The sequence below is a fragment of the Bombus fervidus genome, chromosome 12, assembly GCF_041682495.2.
Source record: "Bombus fervidus isolate BK054 chromosome 12, iyBomFerv1, whole genome shotgun sequence".
Classification (NCBI taxonomy): domain Eukaryota; kingdom Metazoa; phylum Arthropoda; class Insecta; order Hymenoptera; family Apidae; genus Bombus; species Bombus fervidus.
The window spans coordinates 9,407,590-9,429,918 of record NC_091528.1 but is presented as its reverse complement, the minus strand read 5'-3'; the positions used below and the strand labels follow the sequence as shown (position 1 = coordinate 9,429,918).

General features: G+C 40.5%; 1 protein-coding gene and 1 long non-coding RNA gene across 3 annotated transcripts in view; one reads left to right on the top strand and one right to left on the bottom strand.

Annotated features, from left to right (window-relative positions):
• LOC139993284 (protein gooseberry-neuro) overlaps positions 1-10,670 on the bottom strand; it is a 29,723-nt gene extending 19,053 nt beyond the window's left edge. Inside the window, exons 1-2 of one of the 2 annotated variants that reach the window (XM_072014865.1) lie at positions 10,482-10,670; positions 5,266-5,579 (exon numbers count right to left, since the gene is read on the bottom strand). In XM_072014865.1, the coding sequence (XP_071870966.1) occupies positions 5,266-5,579; positions 10,482-10,533 (366 nt within the window). In that variant the 5' untranslated portion in view covers positions 10,534-10,670. The remainder of the gene's footprint in view (positions 1-5,265; positions 5,580-10,481) is intronic. The other variant, XM_072014866.1, reaches the window with a different exon arrangement.
• LOC139993287 (uncharacterized) overlaps positions 1-22,329 on the top strand; it is an 84,557-nt gene that overhangs the window by 15,469 nt on the left and 46,759 nt on the right. The gene's annotated exons all lie outside the window — the stretch shown is intronic.

Sequence of the window (22,329 nt, the reverse complement as noted above, 5' to 3'; positions counted from 1 at the left end):
CGAATATTTACCAGAAGTTAATCATAGTGAAACGGCCTTTTTACGAGCCTCGTGAATATAGTCACAAAATCTGTATTTAATTTTGAGACAGATCAATATACCAATAGCGTCGCGTCTACAGGCTGCGGACATATTTTATAGACTATAAACGTCGATAAACGTTTTCCTGGAGCAGAGGCGTGAATCGAGCGAGGCGCAAATTACAGAGCCTTCGATTATAATAGCAACAGTAGTTGGGTATGGCCATAAAAGTGTTCAAGTTTTTAATTCGCAGAACAGATTTTTCATTTGCAAAACAAATTGAGTTATTAAAATTGTATTAAATACCTTCATCGTCGATATAAAGCAAGAAATGCCTAATTGACACTCCATTTGTTCAAACACTTCGATACGTATTATGAAAAATGACGATGATTTCGCGTAGGAACGATAACGAAGATCTTTGATATTCATAGTGAAACGACAGGATACTATGGTATAATACGCTATAGGTATATATTCTAATAGCTATAATATTCTAAATATTTGATTACAAAATGTCATAGTTCTCGATATTATACAAAATCATCCGTCTTCGGTCGACGCGTCCTACGATTGCTAACGCTAAACAGCGTCTGATCTTTAATCTCTCGATGCCTCTATCGCTTCACGAAGCGTAGATTCCGACCTACTACCACGCGCAACCTCCGCAACGAAACGCCGATACTCATATACATATTACATCGCATACCCGGCGGCATCTTGAAAATCTGTGAAAATCTGCAAGCTATATCGCCGCTTATCGATCTTCCTTATCTCATCGACGAAGCCTGAGAGATAATCCGAAATCTTACACGGTTAAAGGGGAGCGCGAGGAAAACCGAGAAATCGATAGTGGCAGAACAAAATAAATGGAGGAAGGAAGAAGGAAGATTTCCGAGGAATATATCGAAATAAAAAAGAGATCAAATAAAACAGAAGAATAGAAAACAGAAAGTAGAAGAAGCTAGAGTGTCCTAGGTCTGAGGTAAAGGAACCGTATCCCTATACATACAGTCGGATCAAAGATAAGTGGAACAAGGGTTGTGGAACAAGGTATCGATGAATTTTAAACGTACTACCACTTAGTGTTATGTATTCGAGCTTCGTTTGCTATGTATCTTGCAAGTGCATAGATTATTTAGTAAACAATTGAAATTGACGTTCAGCGCGAAGAAACCGTATTTAACGAAACTTCGTTAATGCCTATTCCCGCTACCTGTCAGCTTATTTTTGCCGTCGACTGTATATTCGACGAAGATGAAGAGAAAGGTGGAGGCCTGACGAGAAGAGTAAAAGAGCCGGGTCGGAGTAAAAAGGGATGGAAGGTGAAAAAAGCGAAAAAGAGGGTCGCCGGTGTCGATGGCTATCTTTCGGATCGGCGATCTCAGAAACAATAACGATCCTTGTGCCCGTTGGTGGCGGTCGAGGCTTTAGGTCCGGGGCGATGACAGCGCGAGAGAGACGAACCTCTCTGTCGAAGAACGAGCAGAGAAACGTTGTGAGAAGGTGGATGAAGAAGGATGGATGCCGCCCCAGGTCTTCGGCACCAGGAACGCCTCCTTCCAACATTAAATGCCGTATTAATGCCGGCCACGACCGCCCGCTTCCACGACTCTGCAACGGCGTACGCGTTCACGAAACCGTTTTTCCTCTTTCGGCCTCGTCCTCCGCCTCTCAGCTTTGCCTCCACGCGTAGCCCGTCTCTCCTGCCCTTCTCTGCCTCTCTTTGTCTCGGTCGATCCTGTGCAGCATGCGTATACCAAGCTGCAACCTTCTCCTCTTCCAACATCCAAGGATTTATCTCTCTATCGACGATCGCCCTGGGTTGTACCACGTGGTTCCGCGATGGATCGGTTCTATTGGTTTCGTTGGTTTTGACGAAACGGAATGGAGGGATGGAATTTTTTCCTGGGCATCTCGTGGATTGAGAACCGTATAGCGATCCTTATCTTCGTCGCGGCAGAGATATGCAGGGTTGGTTCTGCCTTTTTTGTTCATGTTACCAGGCGAGTGCTACCGCTACCCGAATATCTCGATCAGTGGTTTCAGCGGTCGGGTCCGGTCCCGTTTCGGCCACCTTTGAATTCTGGGTGTTCGCGAACTGCGACTATGGTTTTCGGGAAACGCAACATGCCATGCATTCGTTTTATCTTAGGAGCTTAAGGGATGTTCTTAGGGCGTTGATCGAGCTTCTGCTAATCGAATTTCTGTTGCGATAATTTAGGTACAAATCGATTGCTAGAGGATACTGATCAGGTAGAAATGTCTCGAACTATTTGTGGAAATAGCCTGTAGCGGTGACCAAACGTTAGATCGAACCAGGCGGCACGTTATTCCGTTACATTCTCGGAATTTTTGGTACATTTTCGAGTGAATTTGCGACAAATTCGTTTGACGTTTTAGATCCTCCTGTTTCGAAAGCCAAGTTTTTATTCGTGTAGATGATAGACGACGGGAAATTCTATCAAACCAACGATGGTAGTTTTCACTCTGCGGGATAATTTTTGGCAAGGCCTGAACTACGAACACGGAGTTCTGCGCTTGGATTAAAACACAGGGGCGTGTGACAGGTATAACGCAACAGCTGGTCACACGATTGCTCGAAGATCACACAACGCGAGTATAACTATGAAAATATACATATAATACTCGAAGCGTTCCAAGATTAATATCAATCTCACATCCCTACGAATACGAACGATTGGAAGTCTATACGCCCCGGACACGACTCACGCCCTCGTATAATCGCATTACACGTTCTTTTCTTTTTTTTTTTTTTCTTTTTAACTGTCCTCTCTATCGAACATCCAGCGAGGAAATTATTATCTTCCGCGGAGTTCCAGCCGGAACATGGCTGTTCGCATGGTGATGCTTACGATTTCTCAAGGTGTCGAGATAAAACGCCGCACACGGAAGAGGCTATTCTTGGAAAAGTCGTTTTGCATACTCGAAAATCGCGGCACGAACGAGGGAGCGTTACGCCAATGAGGTGTGGGTGTAGGCGGCGGGCAGTAACGTATTAAAGGACACGCGAGTCGCCTCGGGGCGCTCACGTACACCCCTGCCCACCTCGTGCACGCCTCGTGCACAAGATTAAAAAGCCCCACTCACTCGCGATCTTTCGAGAGATAGAGGGACCCTGCGGAAACGTCCACCCCCCGATCTAGAGGTCGGACGACGACGCCTTTCAACGTTTTCCACCGTGGAAAACTGGATCCGCGAAATTGCTACTTCGGTACAGAGACGGTACGGCTAGCTGTTACGCGTTCTAGAGCTGTTTCTATCGTCAGACGAAAGCATTTGCATCTTTCGTGGACATATTTGTCTATTGGTTTATCGTCGATTTAAACTGTTATATGCTGACACGTTCACTTCTGTATATATATGTGCAAATCGTGTATGGCAGTGAATGCGTCGAGGATTCGTATGTTAACACTTTGATTGCCACGCCAAAATCACATGTTTCGCTAAGGATGCCGCGGGAGTATTTTTATTATTCAAAGCATACAATGGCAAAATAATAATAACTTGACGATGTAAGGCAACATTCTTCCCCGATCGACCGTTTGTCTTATTGGTGGTCACGGGTGACCACCGTGGCGCCTTGATAACAGTCGATAGCGACGTATTATAACGAGGCTTCGTTTATTTCAACGAACCATTCGCATTCGTTATTTCGTCGCAGGCAAAACGTGTAGAATATATCGTTGAAACGTGTAGAAGACACTAGTAAACGGTATTTGCTCGTTGTATATATAACAGTAAGGTATGTGCACGCTTCTAACTTCAATTATACGATTATAAAGCAGCATTTACGATTATTTTCCAAGCTGTGTTTATAATAATATTCGTAGATTACCTCAAAGATATGGATGCAAAGACAGTGCACCGTTAGATGCAAGATTCGTTCCCTTTTTTTTTTATCGATGTTCTAATAAAAATTTAATCGTTCAATGGGGCACTTTTTATTTCAAAGTATCTTCTATTTATCGGTTATATTCAAAATACCCTGACTGTCAATTTTCATTCAATTTTTACAATTGTAAGAAGCTCAAGCTCTCCGGTCACCAATGACCACCGTGGAGAAACCGTGGCGGGTCATATATGACCAACGTGGCAGTCAAAAGTTAAGTGACAGATCTAAAGAACTATCTAAGTGTAGAGGATGGTTGGTCGTGTGGTTTAAATGACGAAATTACTCGATATTGAAACCGTCAAATATATTTAAAAATAATTAATAAATACAGAGAAAGTTCGCTAAGACGCTCGGAACTAACTGATTCGCTAGAGACTGTGATCGCTATTAAAATCGCTCGAGACTGGGACTGAAAAACTGGTCACCTTAGGATCGCGTTCGTTTATTTACACTGGTCGGGGAAGTACCGGAAAGTTTCCAATCGCTTTTGTTTGAAGGTTACACGTAGCGGCGACATTGTTTTGCCCGGAGTAGGTTTATTATTACATTATATATATCTTAACACTGTTGATACTCCGAGGCAAAACAACGTGGCTCGAAGTGTCCTCTAGCTCACGTGCCGTTACTTGAGAAAGACAATTTTGTAATTATCTTTTAGAACGAGCGTTTCGTTGTTCTACCCGATAAGATTGAAGGCACGTGATGAGGAAAGCAGTCGTCACGCTTTTGGGTATCGATCGCTAACGATGATCAAAGTTAGAATTTAGCGGAGTATTACATTAGATGCTAAGCCCTTTGTGGGATGAAGCAGGTTTCTACAAAAGAGGGTAAAGCATTGCCAAAGTATTTTCTAAGAGCGTTTAGTGGGATGCAAACCTAATTATAAAAAGCTTAATGTATATTATACTATAAATAGTTACAGGTAACATATTGGATTTATCAGCGATAATGATATTGATTAATATATCTTCTAGAGTTCTATTTATGACGATATTTATTACCTATTTTAAACCTGCGTTATCTTAAATCGTATATCCAATAAGCAATTTAACGTGTATTAAGTTGCAGTTTAAGTACCTACATATAATGAAATATATAACTAGTTGGAATTTCGTACAATTGTGAAATTCAAGTACAACCACCTAATACCTGTAATTTAATTATCTATTTAATTATTTCATTGTTTAATATCTATTACTTTAACGAAACGTTCTATTCGATTGAAACAAGATAACACATTACGAATGATTATCGTATTACACGTAAGAGGTAGAAGTAACTTTTCAAGTCGATCTAATAAAACGAATGCAAAACCGTTTGTTTCTTACCTTCACCAATTTTTCTCTGATCTCCCACGAGAAGATCGCCGGATTGTCCCTTTTCATTTCTTCTATCCTCGCCTCGATTTCAGGGGTGGCTACCCTCGGCTTGCTACCGCCGATGACGCCCGGCCTAATGGAGCCAGTTTCCTGGTAGCGATTCAAAATTTTCGAAACGCAGCCGTGAGAGACGCGAAGTTGTCGCGATATCACGCAAGGGCGGACTCCAGCCGCTGCCATTTCGACAATTTTCAGGCGAATGTGATTCGGGAGAGGTCGGCCGTTGATGAAGACGCCTCCCAATTGATTCATGCGTCCCTGTCCTGTCGGAAACATTCCATCAGTCTTCGTGTATTCGATTCAACGTGCACGAATGTCTCAATCGGAGATTGAATACAGACAATCGCCAGTTTGCTGCGCAACATCGTATTCCTCGTCGTATTTCTGATTTACTTTCGTAGCATATGTTTATGGAAAATTGATAGAATTTATGGGAAATTTAAAATTGCATAGGCACGTGTAATGCATCAGAAATACGTCAAATATTCGGAGCGTAGCAAATCCTTGCAAAATTTAAATAAAACGTGTCTCTGCGTTGGATTTATTTCTTTAATCGAACGAAAACAGTTTGTACATTTAGCATTTTTTCGAGGAAAGACAGTTTTTAAGTTACAGAGTTTCATAAAATTGAACGTACTTGTTGTGTCTAACGTTATATTGTCTTGTGACGAAATATCTGCAAGCAGTTCTACTAACTAACCCATACTTTACGAATAACTCAACTTTAATTCATAAAATGTGCTACAGATCTTCGTTCGAAGTTTCCACTCGATTTACATAAAACATTCCAAGTAGTGTAATAATTAATCGTATCTATGATGAATCGACAAGTCCTGAAACTCATCTAGTACTTTTCCGAGCAGACTTCGATATCCGATGATGGAGCAGCATGCTCTTCCGAAAGTTAAAAGCGATTGAAAAGTGGAAAGTGAATCGAGCCATGCAAGATAGACGCGAACGTTCGAGTTGTGTGAAATTCTATTGCCAAGGAGATTAATAGACACACGAGTTAGTTCGTTCGGATTCTTCGACACAGGTAGGGGCATCGTGTCTAGATTTTCTCCAGGGTCAAAGAATATTCAATTACGCGGCTGCCGGATGAAAGACGGTGCAAAACGATCGACGATGAGGATGCAAAGAATTGCGCGAGAAAGTAGCATGATTTGGTGGCGGGGATGGAAAAAATTCAGAGGCGCAATTGCAGTGATTGGGCTTGAAATTAGCGGCTAAATCCGCGTTCAAGGCGCAAACGTGAAATCAGATAACAGGGAATACTGAAAAAAAAAGAAAAAAAAAGAAAACGAAACGGGTCTAACAACCGTAAAATTGAAGAAGTTATGCTCACAGAAGGCCATTTTCGGAAGGCTAACGGGGCCCAAATATCCGATATCGTTAGTCCAATTAGCCACCCTTTCGTGCGCGATATTATTTTCATTATCACGCTCGATTATGCTGCTTGTAATTAGCATTGGAGAGCCGGAATAATAGGCGAATCACGCGGATTGCTGTTCATCGGTACACCCTTTAATTAACTATAAAAACTTGATAAGTGGATTATCGGAGATATTGGTACATAAATGCGATTTTATGGTACATGTGAAAAGTATCTCCGCGTTGTTTCCTTGAATATTCAAATTTAGGTAGACGTTAGGTTGTTTGAGTTAATTAAACGAGAGAGATATTCTTTCATCGTTTTCGAAGAGCGTATTTTTGACCAAAAATCAAAATGGTCTTTGTACGAAATTTTACAAGATGTTACAATTCTCAGACAGGTTTGATCGTGATTACTAAAAGAATAGGGCATCCAGCCTATCTAGCTGAAGCATCCAGGTATAACGTTATACGTTTGACAGATAGTTTGAGTTATGCAAATCTGCTTCTGCTCTTGTGGCGGTCTACTTGAAAATTAGCCCACGTTTAATCTCTCGCGAGAGATACAAAAATACAAGATTCCTCGAAGAAACATTTTTAATATAAATCTAGAAACATTTCCATAAAAGAATACCACTATAAGAAGAGATATCTTAGTTTAGTATTTTCTACATATTTTCCCAAAATTAGTAAAGAAATTTCTTCTTCTTTCTTGTAACGTCTCTACGTATATAAAATTTATTTCGAACGAATATGTAACATTATAAAATAATATACGATATCACGGAGAAATTATTTAAGGGAACGTAATTTAATATGCACCGGTTTAACAAAAAACAAGAGAAAATTTTAGTGAAACAATGGCTGTATAAAGATCAGGGAGAGACAAAAGATGAGGAAGTTGTGGAAAAAGGAAGCAGATAATGGTGCTCTTCTGTGTGTCTCTTATGTCTTATGTCACGGTATGAAAGTTGGCAGCTTGTGCAAGAGATTGCGCAAATGATGGTTTTCTAATACCCGACGCTGGCGAGTTTATTCTATTCGTATATGTACGAGCGGTGAAAAAGACTGCTGGTAAAATATTGTTGGTACGGAGTCAGTGTTGTTGGGAAATCGGTCAGTTCCTAGAGCAGAGGACTTGCATGTCAATTACGTGAGTGTCGGTGATGTGGTTCATTCGAAGAATAAATGATGTTTCGGTAGTAGCGGTTTTAAATCGTGATGGATGGTTTCGAACGGCGGGAGGCGTGGAATCTTTCAATTAGCTTCAGAATTTAAGTTTTCTTCGTGATTTCAATGAACTCGTAATTTAAATATTCATTTTTATAATTTAAGTAGAATTGGTAAATATCATCGATGATTAGAACATAGCTAAATAGTTTCTGTTAAAAATGTTCACTATCTTTGTTGCTCGAAATACAAATCGTATTTACACGTTGATTTTCTAACTGTTTCTGTAACCAGAAATATTCTCAATTTTATAAACAAATCTTTTCAAACGACAGGCTTGATTTCTCGCGTTCCTTAATCGCGATAAAATATCCTTCGAAACTTAATTAGTGTATTTAATATTTTCGACGTGCGTATTACACAGCCACTATGAGATAAGAATTCTAATGATACGATTAATTAAAATTCTATCTCGTGACGTCTTCCTGTAATGATATAATACAAATGCTAATTAAGAGTTCAGCGAGATCGAATATTGAATATTTATCAAGCAACGAGGGTAAAGCAATCATTGTAGCCACATCAAGTTGCGATCCGTTCGCGTAACTACAACAGGCAGAATGAATTTATCAGAATTACGACTGCATAATGATCCGAAAGTATCTTGTACGTTCTCTGATTGAATAAAAGAAGTTACGCGTGACTAGGCCTACTCTTTATATATATTGTTGCACGTGTCATGCAAATGTCACATAAATTCCTTTCACCTTTTTCACTGTCGAAACAGGTATTCTGATTTTTCCTCGTCTGGATACGTTTATATCAAAGAACGAATATTTTCTCTTGACAAATCTATACGAGAAACGATCAACAACAACAACATTTGTATAAATAAAATACTTACTCGGCAAAATTAGCGATATGTATAGCAAAGCTTTGGCCATCCAAGTTAATCGTGATAGACCATATTTCCTATTTAATTATTTTTACGAAAAAAAAAAAAAAAAAGAAAAAAAGAAAGTACACTAAAATTGAATTTCCATGGTATAGGAATTTGTGCGTGATTTATAGCGCGGAAAAAGAAACAACTTAAAAAACAATTCGTTTAGACTGTGTTTTGTAAGGAGGACATTCTGGTTTTTCTACCTAAATCCTTCCAATTACCTTTATTGCTCTTTTACCATTCAGACGTCTTGATTTAACAGGATCGTAAAAAGTGCTTGTGTCGTTTCGATAGTTTCCTTTGAAACTTTTTTATACTATAGGTAAGTACCTATACGCCGACCAATAAACACTTGTCAGGCAACGAATGATTTTTAAACTCTATAAATTTTTCCGTGTCACGTTGCAAGATCGATAATTTCTTGAATCTTATAGGCATTTATATTATACAGACGCATAGCTGTTTCTTTCAACATTTTCCTACGCGGAATAATAAAGAATTTATATACGACGCAAATGCTAATCGACGTTCAAATCCCACGAGCAATTTTTTTCTAAGAACATATATTGAGAGAAAGGGTCTACCGTGATATTTATCGATATTTCGACGATTATAGGGTATTCCAATGAGAGTTACAATTCTTATCGGTTCCTTCGAAAAAGATATACCACGTGACATTCGAACTTCAATTCTATTAGTTACATTCGTCAAACTTCAATTTCCATGTGTCATAGCAAATAATAAAAAAAAAAACATAATATTTTATGAAACATAATATTACGTCCATTCTTAGGAAAACACTAAACGATGATTCAAGGTTCTATTTCCTCGAACATATCAACCACGTGATATTAAAGTTTCACATACACATACGTTAATCTCCAATTCTATTCAACTCCCCTGTTTCAAGAAATAATTACAAACATTCGTCCAAGGAACACTCGGTGAAAATTCAAGGTATCCATCGGTTCCTGACGAAGCAATACCACGTGGAATCCAAACTACAATGTTATTCGTCACATACGTGAAATTCGAATTCCATTCACCTCGTGTCGAATACGAACTCTCTTGCGGCAAAAGAAAACCCGAAATCTGCCAGGATCCTTAAGGAATATTCAAACGAAACACGCTCAAATCACTTTGTCCAATTTTACACACGAAGCCACATTGATCAAGTCTATAGATGGGAAAGCAGAAAAAAGCGACGATAATAAAATGATTCTAAGGGACATTCGGTGGAAATTCAAGGTATTTATCAATTCCTGACGAGACGATACCACGTGACATGCAAATTTCAATTTTATTCGACGCATACGCTAAATTCAATCCAATTCGGTCTCTCGTCAACTACAACCTGTCTTGTTCCACGGAAACAATCTGAAACCTCTTACGATATTTAAGATACATTTCGCTAAAACTCACATTATCTGATACACAAAACCACATTGATCGACCCACAGATAGAAAGCTAGGTGAAAGCGACAATGTTGCAAACGTTATATCTAAATTCATCCTAGGATTTTCTATCGTTTCTGTCGTCTTCTTGTAACCAATGAACGGACATAATTTATCTCTTGAGACTTAATCGTGTATTTGAGTAATGTAACCGAGAAGCTGATAAAAAAATGAAGTGGATCGATACAAAGAAAGACTTCGGAAGGACTGGCGCAACGGTACCAACCTTGAAACGGGTATCCTCCGAAGATGGGTCTCATTCCGCTGGTAACGTCCATCCTTCCACCAACGTAGGAATTCCTCGCAGCCCTCCAGGTCTGTCGCGCGTCTTGGTTACTCGCGTCACCCACTTGTTCCCGATCTCACGTTGGATCACACGACTGTCCGTTTTCACTAAACGCGAAACTATACGGCTAGCAGACAGGCAGAAGCACGCGGCCGGCACCGTTGGCCCGAGGCAAAACGACTGCTTGGACAAAACGACTGCTTGAACGAAAACGGCGGAGGTGGAGAACGACAAGGACAGACGGGGCACGTCGGCGTCTCGGGGCGATGGGGGCAGGGCACGCGCGCCAGGATGAAAGGGGGAACGAAGCTGACAAGCGCCAGACGAGACGCCGACGACTGGGAAGAAAGGAAGGAAAATAAGAATGGAAGGAAAATGGATGGAAAAACTGGCTTGATAGGGTGAATCGTGGCGGTACAGCACGCCAAGGAAGAAAAGGAACAAGCAGGTAGCACGCGTGGCTCTCGTTGCAAGGGGTACCGCTGCAATAACGTGTCAGTTGGGCCGCTGGTCCCCTCGTGTCCCTCCAACTGGCTCTGCGAGAGCAATGGATGGCTGTCTCTTTCTCTTTTCGCCACGACTGCTCCGGAAAAAGGGGGACTGTCGACTCGTTGGGACTAACGGGGTTCCAGTGGGGTCCCATCCAGATGGTTTACGCCCTGTTACTTGGTTGGCAAACCGCCGCTTTCCAGTGGGCGTTCTTTGAAGCGGAAACGCCTACGGAGCCGCTCTTCGACGTTCACTGGATGTTCACCAGGGGTTTGCTTTTTTCTCCTTTTCCAAGCTCCACGGGCAGTTGATAGCGTTTTCGTGGTACAGAGGTGGTCCGCTTCTACAGGGAGCGATATTGGTATTCTGAATGGGCATCGCGAACGAAGAGGTGTAGATAAGTAGTAGTTGATGCAATGAAATATGTTGGTGATTTACTTGGGCAGACTTTAGGGTGCGTTTGAATGTGGTTTTAGGGTGCTTGATTATCTGCAGAGAGAGAAAGAGAGAGAGAGAGAGTTTGATAGGATGTAGGCTTGGAATTACGAGATTGTATTTTAACATTTAACAAGATTTGACATAAATTTCCTCCTCTGTTGTTTGCTTATTACGATTACAGCTACGTACAGTTAATATGCGAATGTTACGATTCATTTCAAAAGTAGATTTTTGCTATTGGCTTTCAATTTTTCTATTATATAGGTATGTAGGTGCTACTTTGAAATAAATAAAAGAGGAATAGCTACGTATATGCAGATACAAGTGTTATTTTAATTTAATCGCAGCAGCCAAGGCTTCGTCTGAAGCTTCTTCCAAATTAATATTCCATTCAACGGTTATGGGACATACATTCTATCAACGAAATGCCAATGTACGATCATTTGCAGTCGTATGACTTTTCGAATTTTTATATTGAGTCCATCACGGAGTTTGTCACTAACAATTTCCTGTAAAGTGAGAGCCGTACCAAGATTGAAAACGAACAATTGATCGATGATTAAAGTCTCAAAGTTATCCATATTTTAAGGCAGAGAAGGTTCTACTACTTTAAACGCGATATTCCGATCCACTCAAACGAGTCATTCCTCCGACTTCCCAAATCTCTGTTTGAAATCTCTGCTTAAAGGAACCTCTGTTTTTCCAATTGTTCACGGTATTCACGAGAGATGATACCGTAGCATTCGTGTATCTTCGAATAAAAGCCGTAGGTCCCGGCGGACGAATTTCAATTTGGACCCCGTTGCGTTCGATTGCGTTCTAAGGAGTTCTGTATGCTCGAAAACAGCGAATATTTACGGCCTCCACTGTCTGCAAGTAAAATCATAATGAACGCATGATGGACTGCTATAAATTTTTACGAAGGCCTTTCCTTGCGAGTACGGTCGCCCTGTCTGTAAATCTTTCCGTACGGTAGCGAAACGGACGGACAGCGGGAGGTCCTGCGCAATGAGCAAATGCACGTAATGTCCTCGTCTTTTAGGGCGGCGTTGTATCAACCGAAGGACATTCTGTACGTAAATGCTCGTGAAACATCGTACTTGTCGTCCGACACCGAACTTTCTCGAGATTTACGATGTATTTAACGCCATGACTCGTGATAATTATTTTATGGAAATGGATAATATGCAGTCCCTTTGAGAGCGAAAGATGTGTCGCAGGAAGACCCTGAGAAATTTTGTTCGGAATTCTTTCATTACCGTGATGTATCCTTACGACTTCTTATCAAAGACAATGTCCGAGATCTGCCTCGTCATCCATACGATCATTTCAAAACAGTCGCTCTGACTAGCTAGAGAAATATCAAAAATGACCGGTCGGAGGACCCCACACGTTTCGTAAATAGCAAAAAAAAAAAAAAAAAGGACCCACGCCAAGGCAGGAATAAAAATGACTGGACAATTTCGTTTCTCGGTTGAAAAGGAGCGTCTCGAACACGAAGAAGCTACAGGGAGGTAGTACAGGACGCTGTAAGGAAGCTTGCCAACGGTGACAATAGAGAACGCTGGAAAACGGACTATCGATCCAACGAAATCGGTAGGTTTGCTCCACTCTTTGGTCCCGCGTGACCTTGCAGTCTCTGATCGATGTAAGGACTTTCTCCTGCTAACGCGAATAAGAGGCATAGATCTTTGCGTTCTTCGACTACCGGCACTTGGCTCCAGTTCACGCCGAATTTACCGATTCCTAGACAATACCAGTGCACCCCCGACACTGGAAACATCGGGTCTCGTTTTGTCTAGCGTTTGTAGCGTGGAAACTACGCGGAACTAATAAGAGTTCGCAACACCTCTTTCTCGCATCCGATGCATCGTCTACGGTTTCGGTAATTTCACAATGGACAGCTTTTTCCTCGCGTTAAATGGGACAGGTATCGGAAAGGATAAACCAGTTTGTCCTGCTGATGGATCTGTGATCCTAATATTATCTGCATTATGGATTGTTTGTTTTTTACTTTAACAATTTGCTGGTTCGATGTTCCGTTGTTGACTTGTCACGTGCGTTCTTGGGAGTAGTAGAATTTCGTTTCTCTTGGTGGTGTTGGGATTTAGAACTGGTCGTTGAGTATCGTTCAAGGTGCTGAGCCTCGTTTGTGGATGAAATAAGCTGGAAATTGGTTTTTATTTACACGCAGAGTATACGAGGTTTGTCTATGGACTCGTCGATTTGTTTTGGTTCTCGATGTCTCACGCGATGAGAGTGTTAGAGTTTTGCTCCTGTTAGCGATATCGAGTGATTTATTGCTGGTTATCGGACATCGTTTAATCTTCTCCGATTTGTGGATGATAAAATTTGCCAACTGATCCTTACGATCTTCTGAGAAGGGTTGTGACTCGAAGTTACGCGAAGTCTGTCCCTCTCGCGTGCTTTTCCCTCGCGGAGATACATAAACATAACGTATTTCGCAACTATGTAACGCGTTATTAATTGCCACAGGTCATTTTCTTCTATTTTTTCTCTTATACATCAAACGTTATGTGTTATCGTTACAAATCGACTAAAGCGTTCGGACATTTACGAGCGATAGATCAAATCTGATGAAATGGAGATGTTGGAAAAGTATCTATGTGGTGTGTGTGTATGTAGATTATAATTCAATAATATGGAACGATTCTATGGAATTATTCATAGAGGATTGTTCGAACTGTGAAATTTGGATGTACGACAAGGACTGTAGCTAAATAATTAGTCAATTAATTCGACAGAACAGAACTGCTATATCGTTTAGAAAAGTGATAACTTTTAAATCTCAATTATTTTGCAATAAACTGTAACATAAATTTCTTTCCGTTCTATAAAATATGAACAAAAAAATAAAGATTAGAAGGAAAAGTAAGCCTCGTGAACCTTATGAAAAGACTTATTGTGCTTATTATGAAATCTCAAACACAAGTCGAAGGCTGTGTACTGGGTTATAACGTCTTCAAGGTTGATCATTAGAAAGTAACGTTTTCATTGGAGTTAATGGACTTTGTTAATGATCATTAAATTAAGTTTACACAGAAAAAAATTAATTTCTTGAAAATATCTTGCACGATTATCGTACTAAGAAATTTGTCAAACATCATCTATTAAACACACTAAGCACGTATTTCTTAGCTCACTAATTTATTTGCAATTTTTTTTAGTCAATTTACGCGATCGAATTCTGTTTTTTAAATATTGCGACAATGAAAAGGTATTTGTACTACGATTCTATAAAATTTGAAAATATCGTGGCATATAATTTCTTGCATATTACGATCAACGATGTCTACGTCATTTTTTTAAAATCTCTAAAATCTCTGTCTGCGTCTCTTCCTTCGTACAATGATTGTACCTTTTGCGTGTAACGACTTCCATTAGAAAGAACTTATTACTTTCATATGTAAGCTTCTCGTACCTCGACAAACCGATACATAAATTACTTTATTTACGTTTTTCGATGATGTTGCATTTACGCTACATATTATACATTATTACATTATGTTGCGAGAGTGAGAGAACTCGCGGTGGATAACGACCGACCAAGAAGCGAGATGAAATGTTAGAATAGAGTGCCGCTAAACAAGAAGCATCGTTCTTAAATGATGCGCCGGCCAATTTTTCACGTAATTCCCCCCGCGTTATCCGTGATAATCGTTCGTTGAATCAGCTTTTTTCTCACCATCATCGGTCGGTTTGACTTGGAACACAGTGAAAAGAAAAAAAAAAAGAAAGAAAAACGAAAGACGAAGGAAAAAGAAAACTAAGAAAGGCATCGTGGAAGGGTCGAACCGCTAAGTAGACCCTCTGTAAGGCCGCACGAATTTCTATTAAAAGCGGCAATTAGTCTAAGTCTCGATAAATCTTGATGAGTGATACGCCGACATCAGTCTGCTTGTCAAAGACGCCTGTGGCGAGGGCCACACCGATTTCCAACACACATTGTTTCCATGACCGTGCTCGTTGGACGAAAATAGGAGAACGGAGGGATTTCTTCGCTGTCCTGCGGCACAACGACCACGAGAACTAGCCTCGTTGTTATGTTAAACCAGGTGAGAAACGCGTGATGCGTGTACGGCACCATTAGAATTTTTAATGCGACCGTTTAGCGGCTGCTGGCTTCGAGCCGCCGATCTTTGCAACGAACAACCTTAGAAATATATATATATATGTACAGCTACACTTTTCAACGTGTTCTTTATAACACGTTCTCATTCAGATTCTTTAACTGCCGAATTACAAGTCGAATAAGATTTCCCGAAACTGATAAAAAGAAATATATTGGCCATTAAAAAAAAAAAAAAAAAGATAGAAATCGGAGATACGTGAAAAATATTCACAAATATTTATAAAATCCTATTTCACCGCTCTAATCGTTCTGGTATCAACTCCTCGTCTTATAATATCGTATCGTACCTACTCTATATATGATATGCATCGTATTTTCGACTTAACAAAGACGAACTATTTTTCTAACAAAGATTGCTTTCAACCGCCATTCTAATTCCAATTGTTTAGATCTGTAGATAAAGCGTAATATTTCAATATTTTACATCCGACACGGTGTTAACAACGGTGACTGGCTAAATGTAATAGACATACTAAAAAATCATATGGTAACGAAGAAAGTGTGTGTCGATATACGCACGAACGTAACTCCGTCAGACCATTACGACAAGTTCCTGACGACAAGAGCAATAATAAGAGGGTGCAATATTACTCGCGCGTCCCCGGATTTTCGAATAGGCCGTTTCGCCTGCCTCGAGTTATTTAAATAAAACCCTTTGTCGGCTGGCTGGAGTCCATTACCGAAGTACCTTTATAGCCACGCGTGTACGCCGATATGCCGGATTACCGTTTCCTTTTCTAACTCTTTTTACAACCTTTTGCGCCTCTCGCTTTGGTCGCTGCTCGCGCGCGCATACGTCGTTTGCCAATTGAACAGAACTTCGTTGTTGGTAACACTAGAATGATAATTTAACGTCGTCCAACCATGCAAAGCCTATCTTCGTCTCAAATGGGAAAAACTTTAATTAGCAAAATAAATTTTTTAATGTTTTCCCTTTTTTCTATTTCAAGCTACTAAATAATATGCGAACGTGAAATGAAATTTATTTGATTCTCGCGTAAATGTTTCAGGTCTCCACTTCGTGGATAAGATATTAAGAATTATTTATTCCTATCGATTTTCTCGAAACAGCAATGTAGGAATTAATGTATTCTGTTATAAATTATAACTTGCAATATGGGAATTATTTCTAGATATCGATTCATCCGCGTATTTCGCTATCGAACCATTAGCAAAAATAGTTGAACTCGTTGAATGAAAAGCGAATACCCAAGCTAGCGTGTGGACGTATTTGGAAATGACAAAATCTGGACAGATAGGTCGCGTAATAATTTGTATTATCCTAATTCCTAATAATAATAAGACAATAAGAAATAATAGAATATTCCCTTTCTGTGTATATGTTCTTCTTCAGATCTGCTATAGAACGTCAAATACGAATTAAGAAAATAAATAACAAAAGAGTGATGAGATTTTAACGAGGGGACGATAGTTTCACGGAGAAAGGAACGAACCAACGGAACATAGCACCGAAGCAAAAGTATCGCGTAAATCTAAAAGATCATTCTATTTTTATACGAGGAATTCGCGAATGTGACGTCACCATTTTTCCGCCTGACATATAAATCATATTTCTATCGCCGAAGGGAAAGGCAATCAAACGTTAATCTTGAAAGACTTGTGGTGTTCGCGGGTGGTTTCGCCCGAACGACCGAAGAATCCATCTTGCAAATAGAGAATGCGCATGATGCCAAGGGTCGTCACATATCTTATTCCACGCAGCTCCAATACGTATCGAGTATCGCGAATTTACGTTCAGGACATGGCTACCGCGAGAGGAACGAGTCACTTTGAACACCGTTTCGACCTTCACCACCACGGCCGCATGTCTGCTTATATTATTGCAAAAGGTGTCGCGTAAAGCACTCTCGTTTCTACATATTCTCCGATCACAAAGAGTAAGCTATATATGGTCTTCTTGCGTGTATCCATTCATTGACAAATAACGTTAAAATCAAACGTTAAGAATATTTTTCAGCCGTTCAAAGTATTTTCGAAAACTTAGTCGCAGAAGTGTCACGTCGTATTTAACGTTTCTGAACTATATTTATCGTGCTACGGTTTATTAAATTCACCGTCTTTCGATCTGTTATAGCATATCTTTACATTAAGTACGTTTACTCGTCTCAAACAGATAGTTAGAACCAGGAAAATAATATCTACATTGAATAATACTTGAAGAATATCGCGATAGGCTAATGTTACGATAACCAGCGATCGTTGGGAATTGTTTTGGGTATTCTCGAGTGGCGATGAAAACACAGAGAGGGAACAAAGGAAAGAAGCGGAGAGATAAGCGAAGACTCGGGACAAAGGTGAAAAAGGGGAAGCACGGTCTACGTGTGGGGGCTTATTGCCGATGCATAGTCGCGAACTATGCAACGTGAAAATGTTGCAGAAGCAAGCGGTGCTGCGAACATAATTCAGCTCGTTATACGCAACGCAAGGTCCGTTCGAGCGTTATGGCTTGGTGGTGGAGCTTATGGGGCCTTATGGGCCATACGCCCCGCGCACGAGGTCAGGGGGTCCTCTGTTCCAATTTTGTGCCCAATAAGACTAATTCCTTCAAAGGTGCCGGCGCGTCTGGGATACGGCCACCTTGCTAGCGAGAACTTATCGGCTAATTTTATGTAAATTATGTGACGCCACGGATTATAGCTTACGACCGTTTCTCCTCTAAAAACGCCTTTTTGGGAACGGAATCGAGTTGGCATATGCGCGCAAGAGCTTCGTTCTTGGGAATCGTCGAGGACTTCTTCGTAAATACTGTGTATGTGCGCGCGCGCGCGTGTGTGTGTGTGATCTTGAAGGAAACGTCAATCGATAAATTCCTGTTAATTTGCGAATTTCTGTAAATTGTCGAATGATATAAAACATAAAGCAGAAAACGAGCATACCGGGGGAATTAACTTTGCAATGAACATAACGCATCTGGGATGTTGCATTTTATACATATACAGTTATATATATACTTTTATACGTATACAGTTATACATATATATGTACAGTTATAAGTTAAAAAATTTGTCGAGTAAAATAACTGTGCAGGTACTTACGAATAGTGGACGAAGAATTTCAAAAGTTAACTAATTCTAATACCTTCTACGATATTCTCTCAAATATAACCATCTACTTGCTATTAGCATAACGACTTTCGAAATTCCACGTTATTCTCAAACAAATAACGAGAAAAGTCTTTCACGACAGACACCTTGAAAAAATCGAGCAAATAAAAAGGCTCGAGTCTATACTCAAAATCTTATCTCGATAGTTGTCCCGTTCGTTCTAAGGAGCTTCAAAACAGCTGCCTATGAATCTTTCTATTCTCGACGAAGCGTACCACTGAATACCTGTTCGTGGTTACGCGTTTTTCGAAAGACAAGATACCAATAATTTACGAGAGCGCTCGGACAATGCGCGAAGCACAGCAAACAGGCGATTTTGCATAATTTCTGGCTGCGTCCTCGCGTTCGAGAAACATTGAGAAACAGCTCTTTTTTCAAACGACGGCTAAATACCGGGTGGTCGACTTCTGACGGTGTCCCAGTTCCAAAGTTATGCAAAGGACTCATTCATCCGGTCAATAAGGCAATCAGGAAGATATTTCGGCCATTTGGAAGTCTAACGAGGAGCGACCACGCTTTTAAGAGACCTACGGTCGAAGACTGAAGATGGAACGCGGTACGATGTTTCCATCGCTATTCACACTGACGACTACCTCGTTCGGTTTTCAATTAGGAAAGAAGTCCACGCTTTCTCTGGATCATTTGTCTAGGATGATACTAGAAAAATATTATTTCTCTTTTTTTTTTTTTTTTTCTTTTGGTAAGAAATTGAACCCAATAGATTTGATAAATAAGAAAAACGCCATAGTTCACCGTCAACGCCAAGCTCACAGACTATGTGAAATATGTGATATGTAACTATCAATCGTATCATCCTGGAATGTAAGAAATATAACCAGAAATATAAGAAGAAAATGAAACATCAAAGACAATCCCAGCTTTCTGCAAGACTATTATTAGAATTTTCTGATCGCAAACGCTTACCTGTAATGTTTTTTAATTCGGTCAATAGTCGCTAATGATCTTGGACGATGACGCGACTCTAAGCTCGCGAAAAGAAATATATTACATTTTGCGTAAAAATGTTTCGGTCTAAGCGTACGTACCCGATAGATTTTCAAAGTTATTCTTCTCACAAACGAACCAGCACACGTAGGTGGATATTTTGAGCACTATCAACTTATTTTCTCGCGAAGAATCTACTAATCACTGATGAATGTAGTAATATGTAATAGAATGATATTACAATGTGTCAAAGGACTTGCGTAGAACTGTAGAAAAATCTGCGTCTTTAATACCTTCGTATCGTATCACTAATTTATTGCACGATTCATAGGAAGAAAGCTTGTCTCGGAGGAAACTGAAGAAAAGAACGAGTTAATATTCACCTGAAAATAATTTGCAATTTAAGCGATAAGTATGTGACAGCTATTAAGCAAATAACCACGGAATTATTCACTCGCGCGAGGCAGAGTAAAAGGATTTAAAATTACTTGCAAAGATTTACTAACGACGAATGTAAACGTCGGTATGGCGATATGTTTGAGCTGCGGTGAAGCTTTGCATACACTTTGACCACCGTAGTACGCTTCTTATTTTTTCTTCTTGCTCAATCTGCGGTTGTTCTTTCTCCCTCAGCGAATGAACTTTGGTACAGTTACGCTGTGGTTGAAAATTACACGGGACTATAATAGAAACGAATCTAATAAAACATCTTTGATGTCCTTAAAAATTACTACAAATTTCTCTATTCCTTTCTCATTGATCATCGCTGTATAGATTTATTTTTACCGATCAAATATTACTTTCAAACTCGATCGAAACGCTTACATACGTACAGTTACATAATTATGACGCTAACATCTTTAGATGGATTGGTCGAGGATTTAAAGAATTTCAATGTTCAATGTTTTTACATACTTAATTCAAAAATGTAACGGAACTACCTATTTGTTGTTTCTGTTATCGAGTGCTAGGCGTTTCTTCTATACGTACGCGCAATTCTTGATCAAAGAGAAGGTACAATTCCCTAGTTTTACAAGGAAGACAGGCAAACTCTTGCTTTGGTCTGCAACTCGGAAATAAACACGTCATCGGAGGATAGAAAAGGATGTGGAGATACCTATCTTAGGTACCATCTTGCAAATAAACGCCATGAAAGAATTCAGAAGTATAAAAACGGTGATCGATAGCGAGCGAGAAAAGGGAGAAGCAGCGGCATCGTCTGAAGAATCTGTGAGGTGGAAATCGAGGCGGCCGAAGGCAATCGAAAGGGTGTCGTATGCACCGAAACGAAGTAATCCACTAAACGATCGTTGTCGGAGAGGAGGGTGCGTCGAATGGCCGGAGGAAGTCTAATGAAAGGCACGCGCACTCTGACGGTCCGGCGTGAGAATAAAATAATTAGCTGAGCTGCCCTCCGCGCCGTGAACCCTTCCTCATCCTCTTTCTCTCTCGAAACGGCTGGCTGAGAACGCGAAACGAGAGTTGTCGAGGAAGATGGAGCACGATGGAAGCGGCAAGGTGGAAGGGGACGACCGCTCGGGCCAGGTGGGTCGTAAAGCCTTAGAATGATGCTCTAATAAATCCCACTGAAAAATTGCGAGGCCTCAGGCTCGTCGAGAACTTTCTTCTACCATCTTCCTTCGTTTCCTCTCTGCGCTTTCTGCATCCTCCTCTGCCAACATCGTCCTTGTCTTTGTCATAGTTCACTCTCCTCTTGCTCTCGAGCCACGTTGGAGATCCGCTGTTCCTTTGGTTGAGGGCTGAAGCAGACCAGACGAGAGCCTGGCCTCTTTAGCCGTTCTGTTCCGTTCCGTGTTCGTTCGTGACTTTAATGTCTCGAGAAGAAACGCGTTAGAGATGAGTTGTGCGAACTGAGACACGAATGGAGGTCGTCTAGCCTTCGACGCGTTAGCTGGAAACGGGCAACCAGCCTGTCTGGTCCTGGCGAACTCGTGCTCGGTGACTTTGATGCTTCTTAGGGTGGCGTTTTTGGCACGTCTTCGGACCGTGCGTTTATCGGTTCCCAGTTAATATATTTCTCGTCGACCACGTGGAAATACGTCTTTTTATGCTATCGTTTAACCTGGTCTCATAAAAATGCTCTGTTTTTCCATTTATATTCGATATTTTTTCCAACATAGGAATCTCTTTAGCGAATAATTTTACACCCAAATGCGAGGATTTTATGAGTGTGTTTCTGCATAACCGGTGGTTAATATTCTCCTAACACGAGGAAAGAAAGTCTCGTACAATATTTTCTTGCATTGCGTATTCTACTTTTCGCTCGCATCTTACGTTCTATATAACTTCGCAATTTATTTACGAATGATCAGGAGCCCTTTTCCCCAACAACTCAACCACGTAAGTGTTCCCAACACCTACACAACTATACTTAAATCAATGAATCGTATCTCGAACGTACCGTAAGTTGCCTTTGAGCCATCGTACGTACACGTACTTTCGTTGAAAGCAATTCGATCAAACGCCAACGCTATCCGCATTACTCACACCGGATTAAATAAATCCCATCGAGTTGACTTTCCCGAAGAGGGAAGAAAAAGGAAACGTTCACCGCGCAGTCTCGTGCCTGCCATATTTTTCCCCGGCGGAAGCGGGGAGGTTCCAGGCAGAGATCCTT